General features: G+C 47.7%; 1 protein-coding gene across 1 annotated transcript in view; it reads left to right on the forward strand.

Moving 5' to 3' along the window:
- LOC119389945 (nose resistant to fluoxetine protein 6) overlaps positions 1 to 18573 on the forward strand; it is a 100481-nt gene that overhangs the window by 80628 nt on the left and 1280 nt on the right. Inside the window, exons 7-15 of the mRNA XM_037657403.2 lie at positions 265 to 441; positions 992 to 1085; positions 1851 to 1943; positions 4969 to 5137; positions 7517 to 7596; positions 7760 to 7876; positions 14055 to 14187; positions 16783 to 16972; positions 17663 to 17805. Of these exons, the coding sequence (XP_037513331.1) occupies positions 265 to 441; positions 992 to 1085; positions 1851 to 1943; positions 4969 to 5137; positions 7517 to 7596; positions 7760 to 7876; positions 14055 to 14187; positions 16783 to 16972; positions 17663 to 17805 (1196 nt within the window). The remainder of the gene's footprint in view (positions 1 to 264; positions 442 to 991; positions 1086 to 1850; positions 1944 to 4968; positions 5138 to 7516; positions 7597 to 7759; positions 7877 to 14054; positions 14188 to 16782; positions 16973 to 17662; positions 17806 to 18573) is intronic.

Here is an 18573-nt window from a genome sequence, read left to right on the forward strand (position 1 = left end):
TACACGGGTCTATTCGTACAAGATAATCGTGATAGCATTTAAGAAAAATAATGAGAATATTTTGTCAATTGTGCGTTCAAGCGGTCACTGACAGGCAAGGTGGTTTATATACTCGCGCCTTGCCGCATTTCTTCCCTCTCTCCCGTTGAACGAGGACATCAAGAAATGTTACATTTTCAGCCGTTTTCAGTGCACACGCCCAACACACCCAAAAGACCAAAATTTTTGGCCACTTATGATGCGTCTTGCCTTTCTCGCCTGCAGGGAGCCCCTTCAGCCGCGCACTGCTCGCATTCTCCATCCCAGCAAACGGGGCCAACATCTTCAACACGAGCGGCACGAAGGAGTTCATCCAGGTCATTCACGGACTGCGGTTCTTCAGCATGGCCTGGATCATCCTTGGTCACTCGTTCTCCTTTTCCAAGCAGTGGGTCACCTATAGTAAGCCGGATTCCTTGATTTTCACATTACACCCCTCACTCTGGTCTGTACGAACCGCGCTGGCTTAGCACGTCGCGCTGCTAAGTTTCATTTCACGGGCTTTGCGATCACGGCGGCTACACTTCGATGGGAGTGGAATGCAAGAACACACGCATGCCTCCATACAGGTGGTCAGAATTAATCTAGCGTCCGCCAGTACCGCGTGCCTCGTAATTATATAGTGGTTTTATCGCGTACAACTCAAGAGTTGGATTACGAAAGTGATTCTCCATAGGATTTAGTAGTGATAAATACCAGCTGAGCACTAGCGAACTTTCCCGCAACCTCGACCTGTATATTTGGTACGTGCTTCCAAAGGTAATTCCAAGAGAACAGACTTTCGGGCTAGTTGGTGCGGTACATTCAATGAAGCCATAGCGTTGGAAACACAGGGACCAAGGAAGAGGGCGTCCTGCCCTTGGTCCCTGTGTCTTCAGCGCTAGCTTCCCTGAAGCTGCCAAAGTGCAGTAGCCACATTTGACACGGGGCTCGTTGTTCTCTCTCTTTTCAGGAAATATGGATGACCTGCTTGTAATTCACAAAGACATCATAACCCAAGGCCTTGCCAATGGTACCGTCACTGTGGACACATTTTTCTTCATAAGGTAAGCCAAGGGTTACAAATTTTTTTGTTTAATGTGTCGAGAATTGTGTGCCTTATAAAGTGCACAGAACGCAACGACTTTTTTTGAGCCCACTATAAACAAAATCACGTACGAACACCGCACAGTTCATTCAAAATATTTTATTGTGAAATAGAACGCAAACAGAGTTTCGTGCTCGAGGTTTATTGTTCCCGCGACCGCATAATGCAGCAAAGCATAAAATCAGCACCCTGTTATGCACGGCTGCCATCACTGCTGTAATTGGGCGTTCCGATAATCTATGAACAGGCACGCGGACACTCTCCCTAATGCCGTACGCAAAGCGCGGTAGTTAGTTTCTTGACGCGGCTTTGGAAAATTAAAAAGTGTCAGGACGTGTAGCACGCTTGTTGATACGCGCTTTCAGCATGACTTTGCGGTGTCATTCTTCAAGACCCGCATCCATAGAGCTTGTCGTATGCAAGTCAATTGGTTACTGGGCCTATTGCCGCGCTAATCATGCTGTTATAATAGCGATCGCTGTCATGAAATATTAGCTTGTGACAGTGCTGTTCCCTGTTATTCCTCTTTCTTTTCTTTTTTTTTGAGGGGGGGGGGGGTCGAGGGGTAACAGGTCGTAGCCTCAAATGTTTGTGCGAATAGCCCTCTCTCGTGGTCATTTAGTTTAAATGTACCAATAGTTTACACTAAAATTTCGTATGGTAAATACATGTGTAAGCGTAATTGGTGCTCTTTTAAAAAATGTGCTTTTCATGGCATTTGCAGCGGCCTTTTGGTTGTCTACGTGACATTAAAGCAGTTGGCATCAAATGGCGGAAATACTCGCTGGCTACTATTCTACGTCCACAGGTACTGGAGGTAAGTCGAACTAAGGCAAGCTCGAAGTTTCGCTGTCTGGAGTAGGATCATTGAAAGTATGAGTTGAAACATATATATATATATATATATATATATATATATATATATATATATATATATATATATATATATATATATATATATATATATATATCCCTCGTAATGCAAGATATGGGCCAATAATGCTTCTCGTTTCTCCCACCGAGACATTACGGCAGGTTTCTGTTACCACGACCTGTTGTCATTTTATCCTGACTTTTCACCAGATCCTCGCTGATCTCTGTTTTATGCAAATAATGCGTTCTGATACTTTTTGCCGGCCAAACGTAACACGTGACATATTAGTAAAGCCAATCGGTCAAATGGTAAACCACGCTTACTAACGAAAGGCCTCGTTAATTTGACGCCTTATCACTTTCTTAGTAAAGTGATATTGTCAAGCTCCTTCCTAGATTTGCCTTCGCCTTCATTCTTCTCGTCGCGCATTTGATAATGCGCGTACCACGGAACCCAGACGCACATGCTCCTTCTACGTCACGTAAAAGCTGGTAACCTTAGTTTGTATCGCAGTCAGCGATGTGTCATGTCACAACATGGCACGCGTGTAACATCTTTTTTTTTCTTTATTTCCGGTTGTACATCACATAAATCGGGACAACAGAATTATGTTACAAGACACCACAAACATGTAGGCACACATCTACCGTCAACCACTGGATAGCAAACATTAAAAACAAAAGAATGCGTTCCTTCATGGTTGGCTAGGGTAGGACCCCTGCTTACTATGAAGGAATTTTAAATCATAAGGCACACGTGTAACATCCGAAGGAACATCAATAGATGTCTAACATAAGCTGAATTCAGGTACCTTTACCGCAGTCAAAGACGCTGAATTCAATCTTATGTCTAGCATCAGACTGAATATCAAGATAAGTCTAGGATCAGCTGAGTACTATATATACTACTAATATCAGAATTGCCTGGAATTTTCTGCTATGAACAAATTTACCACAAGGGCGTTTTGCGAGTACTGGCTTTATCGAGTACTGCATGGCTTGGGACTAGCTTAGCTCACTGTAACTAGCTTCCCCATCTTAACTTAATAGTTTATGTAAAGGATACCTTAAATGGGGAAGCACACACGCTTATAACATTAACTGCGCCTTACAAAACCAAGGTGTACTTGGTTGTGCACCTCGGGTGTGTCATGCCACGACATGACACAACCAAGGTGTAGACAAAGTAAAGATGCTTGAGAGTGAAGTACACTGTGCATTGTAAGTTTTAACATAAGGGACACCAGAGGAGGGGTCTGTTTACTAGAGCTGTGCACGGGCCATATTTCCGAGCCCGAGCCCGGCCCGGGCCCGCTGACTTTGTCGAACGCCCGCCCGAGCCCGACGGCAAAGGGCTGCAGTCCGCCCAGCCCGGCCCGACGTACGAAAACACAATCCTGGGCCCCCTCCGGCCCGGAATTTTGAAGGTTCGCTGCGAAAACAAAACATCGTTTTCCGGTAATTTGGCATTTTGTTGAGCATATCGAATATGATCAAACGACACACGACGAACAGTCTCTATTACACAGATGACAAATTGTCGTGCAAAGACAGCAAACAAGTAGACGGCCTCATGCCAGCAACAATGGAGTTCGCTCGCCAAAGCCGTCACGTGTATGTGGTATGCCCATGCCATGGAGGAAAGAAAAAAAATAGGAGGGAGCACGCCTAGCGTCCACAAGCCAGCCTCCTCTGAAGCCGCTTGCTTCTCGCGTTCGAGGCTCATTTCCCATGATGCTCCTGTCTCATGACCTTTCTTGGCGGGCTCATGAACAAAAACAAAATTTGAGTAGAGCGCGCGCCTAGCGTTCACGAGCCAACCTCCTCGGACGCCGCTCCCCCCTCGTACTCCAAAACTAAATCACGTGGGTGTGCTCATTTCCCAGCATGCCCCTGTTTCATTTTTTTTTGGCTGGGCTTCAAAAATGTCACGTGACGCTCCCTCCTAGTTTTTTTTTTTTATTCCTCCATGGCCCATGCAAGCGTCAGCTTGCACGAAGGCGATCTACGTAGGGTCACTCGTCGCTGTCGCGTGCATTTTCACTCATATGGGATTTGGCCCTAAATCTAACGCGAACAGTCGCGTGGCGCCGCTCAGGTGGTGGTACTTCTGTGTTTGTCGGAGTGCAACAGAGGCAGTGCTTTACCTGCTCCCCTTTTGTTTAAAGTGGCGAATGGAAAGGAAAAGCGGTAAAGGGCGGTCGCGGAAAAGGCGCGCTGTATGCGTGCTGGGAAACAATTCCCGCTCATTCTCTATATTTCGGGCTTGAGTCAGGCTTTGCGCCGGGCCCGAGCCCGGCCCGATAAAACTCCAAGTAGCCCGGCCCGGGCCCGAGGTGAAAATACGTCGGCCCGCCCGAGCCCGGCCCGCGGGCCGGGTCGGGCTTTCGGGCTACCTGGAGCCCGTGCACACCTCTTCTGTTTACCAATTCTCCACCATTAATCGACACAAATCGAGGATGCTAGCCATGTTAGCAGCATCATGATAATTGGTGTGTTTTTGCGTTACGTAAAATGATAGAGTTTACGTCAGTAAACCGGGATAAATACTGCAAGCTGCTCTGCTCTTTGCGAAAAGAGAAAAATGACCGGCCCGTGAACATAATGAACGTAGACGGACAGATAGAGAGAAAGGAGCAGTGTAATCCGTTTATATATAAGCAAAACAGCTCTCGGGCACTGAGTTGAGGTTTTATTCGTCAAGGCAGTCTTTCTTTTCCGCCGTCGTGCGTCTCTTCAGTTGTTAGCCGGCGTTTGTGGTGTCCTGACTTCTTTCTTGCGTTTGCACGCCCTGTCTTTTTAGAACTCATGTTGGTAAATAGAGAGAGCAAAGGCATACGTAGTTGCATTCATTTAGTTCACGGCCAAGTACTACGATAAAATAATTGCAGTGGCACCAATACCGCACTATTCACTCTGCTGCTGAGAAGGTGATGTGATATGGGCACTACAACAGATGAGACGCGCAGGATGACTCCGCTGATGATGGCCGTGATCGCGTTCTGCGCCGTGCTGTTGCCGTACTGCGGCGACGGGCCACGCTGGAAGGAGTCCATCGCCACCTACGACCTTACCTGCAAGGCCAACTGGTGGGTCAACGCGATGTACCTGCAAAACTTCATCCACCGGACGGACATGGTACGCGACACAAAAGGTCCACTTTGACAACATTGTATGGCTTAGATGATATGCAAGATAAGCGAACTTGTTGCCTAAACAGTTTGCGCAAAGCTGGCGAAGGCAGGGCTATATTTTCGCACAGTGCTGTAGATTCTTCGTACACTCTGCACCGGAATTAACAGTGGCTGCATTTGCCTAACACTACGGCTTCGCGGATCACGGAATGCAAAATGATATAAAAAGACTCACTATTTCCCTCAAAAAAAAAAAAAAAATCGCAGCGTTGTGAGCGCACGCTCATGAGTAGCCGAGCATTAAACGTGGACAACCCGATCACGTATTTCCCTTCGAGCTATTTGAAAACAAGGAACACTCGTGTACGAGATGTATAGATTACGGACGAACGAAAATAAATTAAATAAATAAATAAATAAATATTACAGAGGAAATACGTTCGCGGACTAGGTACGCTGTCTGGAATGAAAAACTGCAACCTGCGCTTGCATATATATAGGTATGGCAACATTACAATGCGCTGATCATTCTGAGTTTTCCCAACTATCATGGTCTGCGTATACGTTTGCCAAAGGGCATCTATGTGTCAGGACGCCAAGATGGAATAAACCGCTAACCCACGATCGTGGAATAGACATGAACTTAACCCACAGCGTTGGTGTTCTTTTAATATGCATTAGGTTCTGCGGTACAACAGCAAAAGAGGAGGAATTGTGGTAATCTATTTTCTAACTCCTTATTAACAGCTGATGAGAAAGAATATGATAAACTGCTCGCTCTTTGCCGGCGACTTGAGAAACTTTACAGGAAAGTGAGAGTCACATCAAAGCTCTCCCATGTGGTCACTGTGCTCAGCTGCATATGCGTGGCCTCCTGGACAAACCAGGCAGAACAGATTGTCTAGGGCTGTTATCCGTCCGTCCACCATTATTAAACGGTTTGCATAATCTGCTTCGTTTTGAACAACGTCTCTTTTTCTCTGCAATCATAGACCTCGTCGATGTCCAGACTCTGGCGCAATCTAGAAATCAGAGAGATGTGCTTTAAAGGGCCCCTAAACCACCTCCGATATGTTTTGAAACATTTCAAGTAAACACGCGCATCGTGTGCAGAATGCCGTGACGGTCAACGATGCCACACGTGGCAGCGCTACAAGCCGCGGGCGCGCCACAAATTCCAAGAAACAATTTCTTCTCCTCTCCGGGCCCTTCTGGTCTGCCTAGTGACGTGTGTGACTTCGGCGTGTTGAATATGTGATCCGGTATGCAGGCGATGCTGCGATTGGTCGAACAAGAACCTGCTACTTCCGGTTAGCTGCCCGCGCTCCTTGCTGTTCTTCGTCGTGTTGCCCGCGCGTGCGCGCTTGCGAATCGGCGACTGCGGCCCGTAACGCAACTGCCAAATCGCTAGCGTACCAGCACAGTCACGCCTAGCGGTCTGATGAGCTGCGCGGACTGAATCCGACAGTGTTTTGCGATGGCTTTCACGCATCAGTGCTTGGCTGCAAAAGCGCCGACTGGAAATTCGAAAAGACGCGACAACTGCGGGTCCATCATGTTGGCGATCCTTTGAAGGCGTGCGCACAACTCAGGGTCCATACCGGCACAATTCGTACGCGCACGGGCCGGCACGGCAACAACAGCGGTTAGCCGAGAAGCACGGAGTTCACGGAGTCGCAGCAACCGGAAGTGCCCGCTTTTTCGAAGAACGCGTCAGCGATGACGGTGAGATTGGGATGGGCACTCGGCGAGGTGGGCAAAGCTGCTTTGGGAGAGGAGACCAGCAGACGAGCGGAGGGTAGCGAAGGAAAGAGTGAAACGAGCGATCGCAGCGTGTCGATCGTCAAACGCGTGTAACACCGCTGTTACGACACCGTTTCGAAAAAAAGAACGTGTTCGTTGTAGACTCGTGCGCAACTCTCAAACCACAACTAAATTTCGACCTTTGTGTGGTTTAGAGGCCCTTTAAAGGGATCATAGTCGCGTTCACTGCCCTAATTTTATGCTCCGAGACGAGCGCGCCGTCACTGATGGCCGATACAATTTCTTAAGGCCTTCATGTTGCATATACTATTCCTGGTTTTGTCAAGACAGCGCCAGACATTGCTGGTTCAATAGACACACGTCAGAGCCCCGTATAACTGAGCCAACTAATTTTTGGGTGAACTCACTCTTGGGCCAGTTGCAGTCCCAGTTCGCGCACAGCAGTTAGAAATAGTACCTTGCAATCTAGCTTCGTTCTCATCAACGCGTATGCCGTAAGAAATGTGTGTCAAAAATGAAGAACATCTAGCGAATTTCGTGCACATTTGCTCTTTCCGGCGTCTCTGCCACTTCAGTTACATCTAAGTACGACCTTTCATTCGTGTCACTTTTGTTTCAGTGCCTCAACCACACCTGGTACTCGGCCGTGGATTTCCAGTTTTACATCATATCGCCCTTCATAATCGTCGCTCTCTACAGGTACGGTACTCCACTGTATGCTGTTTGGTTGCGTAAACGACGCGAGGAAGGACGAAACACTACACGCGAAATTCGTATCATGTGTGCAAGCAGTCGAAACAGATTGATGGCGAACGCTTTAACTCACGCGGCCCGATGTTATACAACGCTTGTCATTTTCCAGGCGACCAAAGCTAGGACTGATGCTGATCGCTGCGCTGCTGCTGGGAACGACGAGCTTCACGGCTGCCTACACTGCCATCTACGACTTGCCAGCAGCGCCGTACATGTCGTCCATAACGTACGTATATATGCATGCTTTCGCAAGTGGCACTATTTGCAGCCCTGTCTGCACTCAGGAAAATAATTCCGATAACGAATTTCGTACTTGGACACATTGCCGTGAGCGATGCGATTTCAAGCGCAAACATCGTTTTGTAAGAGAATGCAGCCCAATTGTGTGCGAAACTGGCGCATGAGGATGCTTCTGTGTAAAAGCACCGGTTCGACCTTGTAGCGTAAACTTGTCACGTATCTCGGGAGCGCTTGCAATGTCGGAATGGAGTTGGGAGAGAAAGAGAGAAAGTCGGGAGACACCGTGGTGGCACTGCAAACAAAACTTTATCTAACACACCACGGCACACAAAAATGAACACTCACTCAAAATTTACAACAATATTGGTACAACAGGAAATTCCTAGGCTAGTGCGCTATCGCTGACAAAACCTCGAAAAGCATTCTAGCTCTGCTTGGCTCCTCTAGCCCGAAAGTCTGGCCACTATGGCCTCTCAGTCACTCGCGATACCAATGGAGCGTTCTTACGGTTCGCGGTGTCCGCTGACTCGGTTGGTGGTCCAAAGTCGACGCCCAGTCCCGTCCTCGCAGCTCCTGTCGACGTCTCCGGGCCGTCGCCGTCGATCAGACGCCTCGCTGACCCTCTTCCTCGCCGATGCTTCCTTCCTTTCGGAGAGCACCGGTCTCTCCCAGTTAGGCCTAACTGTCGGCCTCTCCTCAGTGCCACGGGCTCTAACTGTCGACGTGGCTCTCCGGTGATTGTCGGTGGGTCGCCGTCGTCTTGCCGAGCTGTGGTAGTGCCGCAGGTGCCACGAGAACTGCGTGATGAGGCTGCCGCAAGCCCGGGACGCCTCGCTCGGTAGACCCCGAGGTCGACGGCCACCCTCCCGGGGCATGCACAATGCTGCCTCCAGAACTCAGCCCTGCTGTTCCCGTCGCGAACGCGACGCTGGCCTGCACCACCTTGCTCCTCGACGACTCCACCGAACAATCCCCAACTCTTCTTCTGTGGTCTCTCACCTCAGCTCGGGTCGCGTGGCACGCGCCTTTCTCCGGCCAATGGCTTGCGTCGACGTGGCGAGGGTGCACACCATCGGGTACTTTTCCATTCCCCGCACACCATCGACGCCTTGCGCTGTCTGGCACGCGCCCCGTGCCCCTTTACTCATGACATTGGGCCCCCTTTTAAGAGTTTTTTCGTAAAAAACTGCTCTTGTCCTCCTCTTTAGGGTTCCGGCCCTCTGCTCTTCCGTTGGTCTTGTAACTTATGACTGTTCCCTCTTGTCTTGTGTTCACAGTTACTTTCACTGACACAGCACCACACACTGCACTCGACCGTTCACAATGTCCACGAATTCATCGTTCGTAGAACTCTAGACTGCAGTCTCTACACTCACCGAAATAACTACGCACAATTCTCTTAAAAAAACTTCAAAAACTACGCACCATACGCAACACTCACCCTTCTCAAATATTCACAAATTCAATTATTCCCAAGCTTTACTCCCAAATAGCCGTACAATAATGTTCTCAAAACCTATTCACTGCACAGAATTTATATTTCACAGAGCCTTTCTTAACACCATAGCAGCCACCAGTTTACTTCCCCACACTTAAACCTATGTTTCTTCACATTGCGCCACTTTTCCAGTTTTTTCCCGCGGCTATTCGCTACACAATGTCTTGAACGCTCACTGCCGCTGACGCTTCTGTTTCTGTTCACCCGACGCATCTTTGAACCAACTTTCCCAGGCTGCGTCTTACATCGGTGTCTGTCACTCTTTACCAGTACCACTCTCTCTCTGTACAAATAATGATGGCATTCTTTACACGTTTTCTGAACATTGTTTTTCACTCGCTTTACGCGTCTGCCTTTGACAACTTGGGCAGCTTTCCTTGCATCCTGATAATTACTACCAGTTTTCGGCACTTTTGGAGCTGTGCTCATATCCTTTCCTTTTACACCTTTACCATCGTGCGTCTGAGGCAATCCAATGATCTTCCTACCCGCTGGCATTACATTTTGCGAGAGCTCAACGCTTCTTCCTTCAACGAGCATGCCTATCAGCGACGAGCTACATTCTATCTCCCTGTTACCTGGATGCGTCGCGTTCACTTCCTTCATGCCTTGTCCTATGACATCCGCCTCCAGTTCGTTCCCCGTTGCCCTGTTACAAGTATATGGTACATCCGAGCCATTTCTCTTCTGCTCATTACTTATAAGGCTGCTTTTATCTGCACAACGCGCGTGCTCACTACGGTGTTTTCTTCTGTCCATCCTCTTAATAACCCAATACCTCTTTGAGCCAACTTTCCTAGAAAGCGTCCTACCTCTATGACCATGACTGGTCCCTTGTCCCACTATATATCCACCCAGAAAATCAGGACATATTTTCTGCACTTTCGGAGCGGTCTTTCTCTTTATTCTGACGCATCTACCGCTAACCTGAGCAGCCGATCCTGCGTCCTGCTGAATACAGCCAGTTTTCGGTGCTTTCAGAGCTATCGGCGTTCCCTTTACTTTTGCGCGTTTACCAACATGCGTCTGAGACCCTCCATTCACCCTACTCCTCTCTGGTGTTACCTCCCGCGAACGCAGAGTGCTTCTTTCTTCATTAGGCACGTCTCTCAGGGAAATGCGGTCCTCTGTTTCTATGTTGCATGAATGCTCCACGTTCTTTTCTTCTATGCCCTCTTCAGGAACACTGGCATGCCGTTCGCTAACCGTTGCTATACCATCACTATATGCAACGCTTGAGTCCTTTTTGTTTTGCTCATTTCTAAAAAGACTGGTCTCATCTGCACCACTAGCAGGCTCACTGGCCCTTGGCTCAGCGGAAACAAAACTCTCAAAATTAGGCACATTGACATCTCCCAAAGAAACCTCTGTGGGCCTTCTCTCATTCTGTCCCATAAACCCTTTGGCTTGTTTGGCTTGTGCCAATCGCAGTTGAAGCTCAAGTTCCTGCTTCTCTCGAGCATATGCTTCTAACACTGCGGCGTGTTTTGCCTCGCGTTCGGCGCGTTCCGCCTCGAACTCTCGTTGGCGGCGTTCCCTCTCTTCTTCAATAAACTTTAGAGCTTGCTCTTTATTGAGCTTTCTCTCCCGAATGACTCTTGATACCTTCCCCCAATCCATCCTTGCAACCCCCGACGATACGTGACTGGAAGCACACGCTGTTGGGCTAGTCGGTTCATGTTCTTTCAGAAGCCACGGAAGTGGCTATTTCGCGCAAAGAAAACACAAGGGGAGGGATAAGGGGAGCGCAAACTTTCGACTGTTTATTCCAAATTTACTGCAGTAGTATATATATACGCAAACACATGCGCAGAAAGCGAGGCAAACAACGAACAGATAACGTTTTGTGCAATGCAATACAGAGGTATAGACATGCGCAAAAGGGCAGGCTCACAACAATCGGATACCATCTTAATCACAACCTGCGATGCAAGAACGTGCTCTCTGCCTGCGAAAGGAACAATGAAGTGTCACTAATGCATAATAAACCTGGTGCTTTTATGTGAAAAGCTTCCAACAGCTCCCGAGCAGTGGTGTCCCTGCTTCTCCCAAGAATCTGAATCTTGTGCAGATACGGCTCACACTTGTGGGAACTGCAGTGGGCCGGCAAATGTGCCCCATCTTTACCTTTTAGTGACAGCTCGTGTTCCCGCGCACGCTCATTCACGCATCTTCCCGTCTGGCCGACATATGTCTTGCCGCAGGAGAGCGGAAATTCGTAAACAACACCGGTGGCACATTTTGTGTATGAGTTTGCGTGCTTCTTGCCACAGCCACTTTTTTTATTCCCGCCATTTAGAATACGCGGGCAAAGCTGAGATAGCTTCCGTGGCGCGGAAAAAACAATTGGCACGCCGTGCCTGTTTGCAACCTTCTTGAGGTTGTGTGAAATCCGGTGCATATACGGGACGACCTCAGGTCTCACCGTTCTTCGCTCTTGCTCAACCCCAGCACTGTGGTGTTCACATTTGAACTTCTGGAGGAGCGACTCGGCGACGGCGTTAATGAGCGTGCGAGGGAAACCAGCCAAGGTCAAGCGATCCAATTGGTTTTGAAAGCCCTTCTGCATGACGTGTGGGCACGACCTGGTTAGTGCAGACTCTAGACAGTGTTTGGCTATGGCCCTTTTCACGGTCTTGGAATGCGCCGACTCGAAAGGCAGCAATTCTTTTTTAGACCTGGGCGAATAAAGCCAACAGGCGTGGCGCTCCTGCAGGTTGATACTTAAATCCAGAAACTGCAAGGCACCATCGGTCGGCAACTCGTGCGTAAACACCAAACCCTTCCCGAGACAGCAAAAGGCCGCTAAAACATTGTTAACGGTTTGGTGTTTACGCACGAGTTGCCGACCGATGGTGCCTTGCAGTTTCTGGATTTAAGTATCAACCTGCAGGAGCGCCACGCCTGTTGGCTTTATTCGCCCAGGTCTAAAAAAGAATTGCTGCCTTTCGAGTCGGCGCATTCCAAGACCGTGAAAAGGGCCATAGCCAAACACTGTCTAGAGTCTGCACTAACCAGGTCGTGCCCACACGTCATGCAGAAGGGCTTTCAAAACCAATTGGATCGCTTGACCTTGGCTGGTTTCCCTCGCACGCTCATTAACGCCGTCGCCGAGTCGCTCCTCCAGAAGTTCAAATGTGAACACCACAGTGCTGGGGTTGAGCAAGAGCGAAGAACGGTGAGACCTGAGGTCGTCCCGTATATGCACCGGATTTCACACAACCTCAAGAAGGTTGCAAACAGGCACGGCGTGCCAATTGTTTTTTCCGCGCCACGGAAGCTATCTCAGCTTTGCCCGCGTATTCTAAATGGCGGGAATAAAAAAAGTGGCTGTGGCAAGAAGCACGCAAACTCATACACAAAATGTGCCACCGGTGTTGTTTACGAATTTCCGCTCTCCTGCGGCAAGACATATGTCGGCCAGACGGGAAGATGCGTGAATGAGCGTGCGCGGGAACACGAGCTGTCACTAAAAGGTAAAGATGGGGCACATTTGCCGGCCCACTGCAGTTCCCACAAGTGTGAGCCGTATCTGCACAAGATTCAGATTCTTGGGAGAAGCAGGGACACCACTGCTCGGGAGCTGTTGGAAGCTTTTCACATAAAAGCACCAGGTTTATTATGCATTAGTGACACTTCATTGTTCCTTTCGCAGGCAGAGAGCACGTTCTTGCATCGCAGGTTGTGATTAAGATGGTATCCGATTGTTGTGAGCCTGCCCTTTTGCGCATGTCTATACCTCTGTATTGCATTGCACAAAACGTTATCTGTTCGTTGTTTGCCTCGCTTTCTGCGCATGTGTTTGCGTATATATATACTACTGCAGTAAATTTGGAATAAACAGTCGAAAGTTTGCGCTCCCCTTATCCCTCCCCTTGTGTTTTCTTTGCGCGAAATAGCCACTTCCGTGGCTTCTGAAAGATACGTGACTGGGCCCAACGCTGGAAAAATCCTGGCACAGGCTCGCCACTTATTATGTCACGTATCTCGGGAGCGCTTGCAATGTCGGAATGGAGTTGGGAGAGAAAGAGAGAAAGTCGGGAGACACCGTGGTGGCACTGCAAACAAAACTTTATCTAACACACCACGGCACACAAAAATGAACACTCACTCAAAATTTACAACAATATTGGTACAACAGGAAATTCCTAGGCTAGTGCGCTATCGCTGACAAAACCTCGAAAAGCATTCTAGCTCTGCTTGGCTCCTCTAGCCCTTGCTCCTCGACGACCCCACCGAACAATGACTGCTTGATCCTCTGGGGTTCCGCACCTCAGTTCGGGTCGCGTGGCACGCGCCTTTCTCCGGCCAATGGCTTGCGTCGACGTGGCGAGGGTGCACACCATCGGGTACTTTTCCATTCCCCGCACACCATCGACGCCTTGCGCTGTCTGGCACGCGCCCCGTGCCCCTTTACTCATGACAAAACTATTTCGAACTTTCTGGGCTATAGCCGCAAACATAGTGTGTAGAGTGTAGATGGGATTGCTTATGTACTCCCTGCTCTCCCTCTTCTATTAATAGCGTAATAGCCCTTTCCTCTGCGCTGGCTTCAGCTAAACATTACAGGGTGATCTTTCTCTTTAAATTTAACCGCTCATCTATAAAGGTGAATAAGGAACATTTCCTTTCAGAATGATTGTTTCACTGAAAGTTCTTCTCTTAGACCCATGGACAAGATGAACGACTTCATGGGCTACGTATACGTCAAGCCGTACTGTCGCATTGGTCCGTTCCTTGTTGGCATGGCGACGGGTTACGCTCTTCATCGCACGCAGGGGTCAATCATCATCAGAAAGGTAAGTAATGTACCACGGAGCTTAAAAAAAATTGTTTTCCCGAATAAGTCTAACCACCCTTAAAGGGACACTAAAGAGCAAAACGATTTTTCTCATATTAGTAAATACTCTGTCACGATACCAAAAGCACCACGCTTGCTACGAGAAGACGCTTAGTAAGCGAGGAAACGCGCAAAAACAAAATGTAGATGGCGACGCCACCTTGAAGTTTCCGCACCATTCGCCGTGACGTCACATGTTTTGACAGCGCCTACTAGGGACAACGTAGTTCCTAATCGGCAAAAAATGAAGTGTATTGTCCTCTGAGGGGGCCATAGACTTAACATACCAAGTTTGCGGAATTTTGTTGAGCCATTGGCACCAAAATACGATAAATACACTTTGACGTCACGCGGGAAGCTTTCGGCGCCAAATTAAAAAATGAAACTTTGAACTTCATTTTCTCCTCTATTAATAAACGTATAACGGCGAAATTAACGACATTAGAGTTCTCAGAGCGCTATTTATCCATCTAGGCCGATTCATTGTTTCTCTTTAGTGTCCCTTTAACTGTTTAAAAAACACCCGCGCACGCATACTAACAATGTCTCGCCAACTTTCTATGCCCGCTGTTCATCACTCTCAGGTAGTTAACAGTGTAGCTGAGAATGTGCTCGTTCAAATGTATCGATACACTAACCGTAGGTAATACAAGCCAACATTATGACGGCCAGCTGCTTCAGTGAAACATTTTGTGCCATCCTCTTTTCTTTCCTGTGTATGCTCATTGTATTGAGTATTAAACTTAACCAACTACCCCAGCCAATACTTCACTCGTTAAAAAAGTGCCAGCGTCTGATTCACATTTGGTGTTGAAAATGATGCTTCCCGTGCCGTTGTCGCCGTTTTCATTTCTTAACGCGACACTAACGTGAAACTCTAAATCAGTTTTATACTGATAAATTTATCTCAGTAAACCCTATAGTCATTAACGCCGCCATCGTAGGCTCATTATTAGGACAGGAAATGAAGGGCAATCTTTCAGTTTCGGATTTCGCGCCAGAATCTCAAACTTCTAATTCTCGACGTGACTTCACGGAACTCCATGTACATTTTGGTATTTTGGCCACATTGGCTCAAGAAAAATTTCCTGAAACGTGCAGTGTTGTGTCTAGGGTTCCCTTAGAACACAGTGTGAATTCATTTTTACAACTAAATCATTACGTGCGTCCTACTAAACACCTTCAAAATTTATGGCATCATCGCGATATTGTGCAGGGACTTCAAGGCGGCGTAGCCTCCTGTATGTTCATTTTCTTGCTTACTGAGAAGCCTTCTCGCGGCAAGAGTGGTGCTTTTCTTAATGCGAAAATGTAATTTACTAATACAAGAAAAGTTTTTTTTCTCTGTCTCTCTCTCTCTTACGTGTCCCTTTAATGCGACGCCATTACACGCGGACTGCATCCACTTTGCATTGCGAAAAGCACATTTCTGTCGCGAAAGGCCGGGCATACAACACAGCGTCTGAAAAGTGCAAGGAGCCACGAAAGAAGAATGCGAGAAACCGGCACGCAACGCAATCGCTATGAACGTTTCAAAGAGCGCGAGAATCATTTGTGCAATAACAGCCCAGCGGCTCGAAAACATGCTGTGCTGGTAAACTGAGGTTCGTTCCCAGGATGAGTGGTGCATTTATTCGTAACATTAAAGTCGGACTCTACCAACTTTGGAACCATCCAACAAAAATGTCTATATGTGTTTAAATTGGAAGTCTGCAAGAAACACTACGTATAAAACCGTTCCCTTGATGAAACAGAGCGTGCAAGTACATACTGAAAGGATAGTTTCATCAGAAAATATAAACATAAATGCTTGGGAGGTGCTGCCTCAGTGCTTCTAAAAAAAAAACTAGCTAAAAAGTCAGCACCGCTAATTTTTAAAGTCTTACAAAGTTGACGGGGTTGAGTTCCTGCCAAGCTTTTTTCGTAACTCTTTTCGACTCCTGAATGTTCAAGAAGTGAAATTTATTTATGTCTATGCGAGGCGGAAATTGGTAAAAGATGAAGAACGGACGTGGTCGAACAAGAGCCGCCTTCGCAGGCAACAGTCGAACAATGAGCGGCCTCAAACACATGTTCAGACACTATTGATTGATTGATGCACGTATTCCTCATTCGTTTCAGTCTCTTTCTCACCGTCATTTGATATGTTTCGTGTTTCGCTGATGACAAGCCCAGTTTGACGTATATTTTTTGCCTTGGGCAGTACGTTGTTCCGTTCATGAGAAATATTTTCGTCTTCTGTTTTAAGCGTCGCTAATGCTCACTTGTCGTAGTTAACAAGCTGCTACAGGTCCGGGCATAGTAAAACAGTTCTTAGCATTTATTTACACTGCATCATTTACTAGGGAGCGACCTGTTGTGCTGATGACATTCATGGCGCCAACTTGTTATACATTGTGGCCTAGTCCTGTGAGTGCAGTTGTTGTCATAGCGACCAAATAGAGAGAGGCAAACCAATGCACCGAAGACCTCCACCGAAGCGATGAAAAATAAATCAAGCTCCTTCAATGCGTACCTGCATTAAAGACGACGAACAAACAACCACTATTCGCAGCGCTACCGGTGGCTGGGATGGATACTGTGTGCTACCATGATGCTTGGCGTGCTGTACGCCATGTGGCCGGCCAACACTGGCGAGTCAAAGCCCTCAGCTGCTTGGGCAGCCGTCTACGGAGGCTTCGCTCGCTCCATCTGGGCTCTCGGCTTGGCGTGGATCATCTTTGCCTCAGTCGCCGGCTATGGAGGTAAGTCGCTCGCCGAACTGACGGACTCTATAGGCAGTACAAACTGAAGCCTGCTGTGCAGAAACATTTGGATTGCTTATCACGGGCAGGAGGGACTACAATAACAGAAACAGCTCGTTTTCGCAACTCGTACAGGAGAGAAGATGCCTCTGGGTGGCTTGTTCGGCTCTAGGATCGTTTACGACGTCCTCCTTCTGCGTGTCATGTTTTAAGCGGAAAACTGGTAGGGGTATCTTTTCAAGAGCTTTGTCAGTGACTGCACTTGATCTATAATTAGAAGTAGTTGGACTGTAACAAAGTCCAGTCAAAACAATCAGATCGCTCGCGTAAACGCGGCTCTTCATATTGGAGGGCACTTTAGTTGTCGGTGCACTCTGAGTAGCCGCAGGTACTTACTTCCCTAAATACTAGCCATTATTTTTCATGGTTAGTGGTCAGCACGAACCCAAAATTGTACAAGTTCATGAGCTGGACAGTCATTGCGTCCCATTTTTTCTATTAGAATTGACCACAACCGTTCACGATACACGCTTTGTAGTTGCGAAAAAAGACCTGCAATTGACAGCCGATAACGTATCGTGGGCAGTTTACGTGCTAAGGAACTGCCTCGATACAATGGGCAGTCGGTTTAGGTTTTCTCGATTTTTTTTTCTCTATTGATCTTCAAAGAGTGACACCTCTTTTGCGCAGGTGTGGTGAGCAAAATTCTCTCGTGGAAAGCTCTGGTGCCCCTGAGCCGGTTAACCTTCAGCGCGTACATCATACACCCGGTGCTGATGGTTATCTTCTACGGCTCGAGGGAAGAGAGCTTCGACTACTCTTCCTTTCTACTGGTGAGTCTCTCCTGAGCGCCATTTGTCCTGCTTGGGGATCTGTTCGCCATGAACACTTGTTGTGACCATATCGCCGAACGGACAAGAAATACGACAGGGCTATTTGTAAAGGAAGCTCGGTTTCTGTAGACAGTACAGACACTGCGCCTATAATTTACGAGATAACATTGAATTACCAGCATAGGAGTCACACATTTTATTTGGGAAAAGTTTTTTGCTCGCTAATCATGTTCTTATTTGCCGTCGGTGGGAAGCAAATCTACAACCTATGCACGGCCCATATAGTGCTTTGCCATTGAAAGTGCACAATCGAATTGCGTAATATCTTCACCACATGTCCTGGCGTTTTTTGTTTTTCTGAAAGAGCCAAGTCCACTTTAACTGAAACTGAGCAAGGCGCAGGTTTTTGCTACTGACAATATGGCCGCGCCTGCTCCAACAATTTTTTGCCGGTGTGCTCATGTCACCAAAATACCTCAAATAGATATTGCGGCTAAATTATATGTAGCCCACTATCGTCGGTATTCAGAGTAAAATTTGGATTTGGCTCTTATAGATTGGAACATTTCATTTGGGCTTAAATTAGCTCGTAAAAGAAGTCGCAGCGAATCGACGATATTTTGCGGCATAATTAACACCTTCCGTGTGCTTCCGTCGGGGCCGTCCTTGGTTGCAGGGGCGTAAGGGCCATTTGAAGCCCTCATACTTCGAGCATACTCCAGAAACGGCATTTTTCCATTGAAACTAACTGTGCTTGTTTTCACTGGC

The sequence above is a fragment of the Rhipicephalus sanguineus genome, chromosome 1 (assembly GCF_013339695.2).
Source record: "Rhipicephalus sanguineus isolate Rsan-2018 chromosome 1, BIME_Rsan_1.4, whole genome shotgun sequence".
Lineage (NCBI taxonomy): Eukaryota > Metazoa > Arthropoda > Arachnida > Ixodida > Ixodidae > Rhipicephalus > Rhipicephalus sanguineus.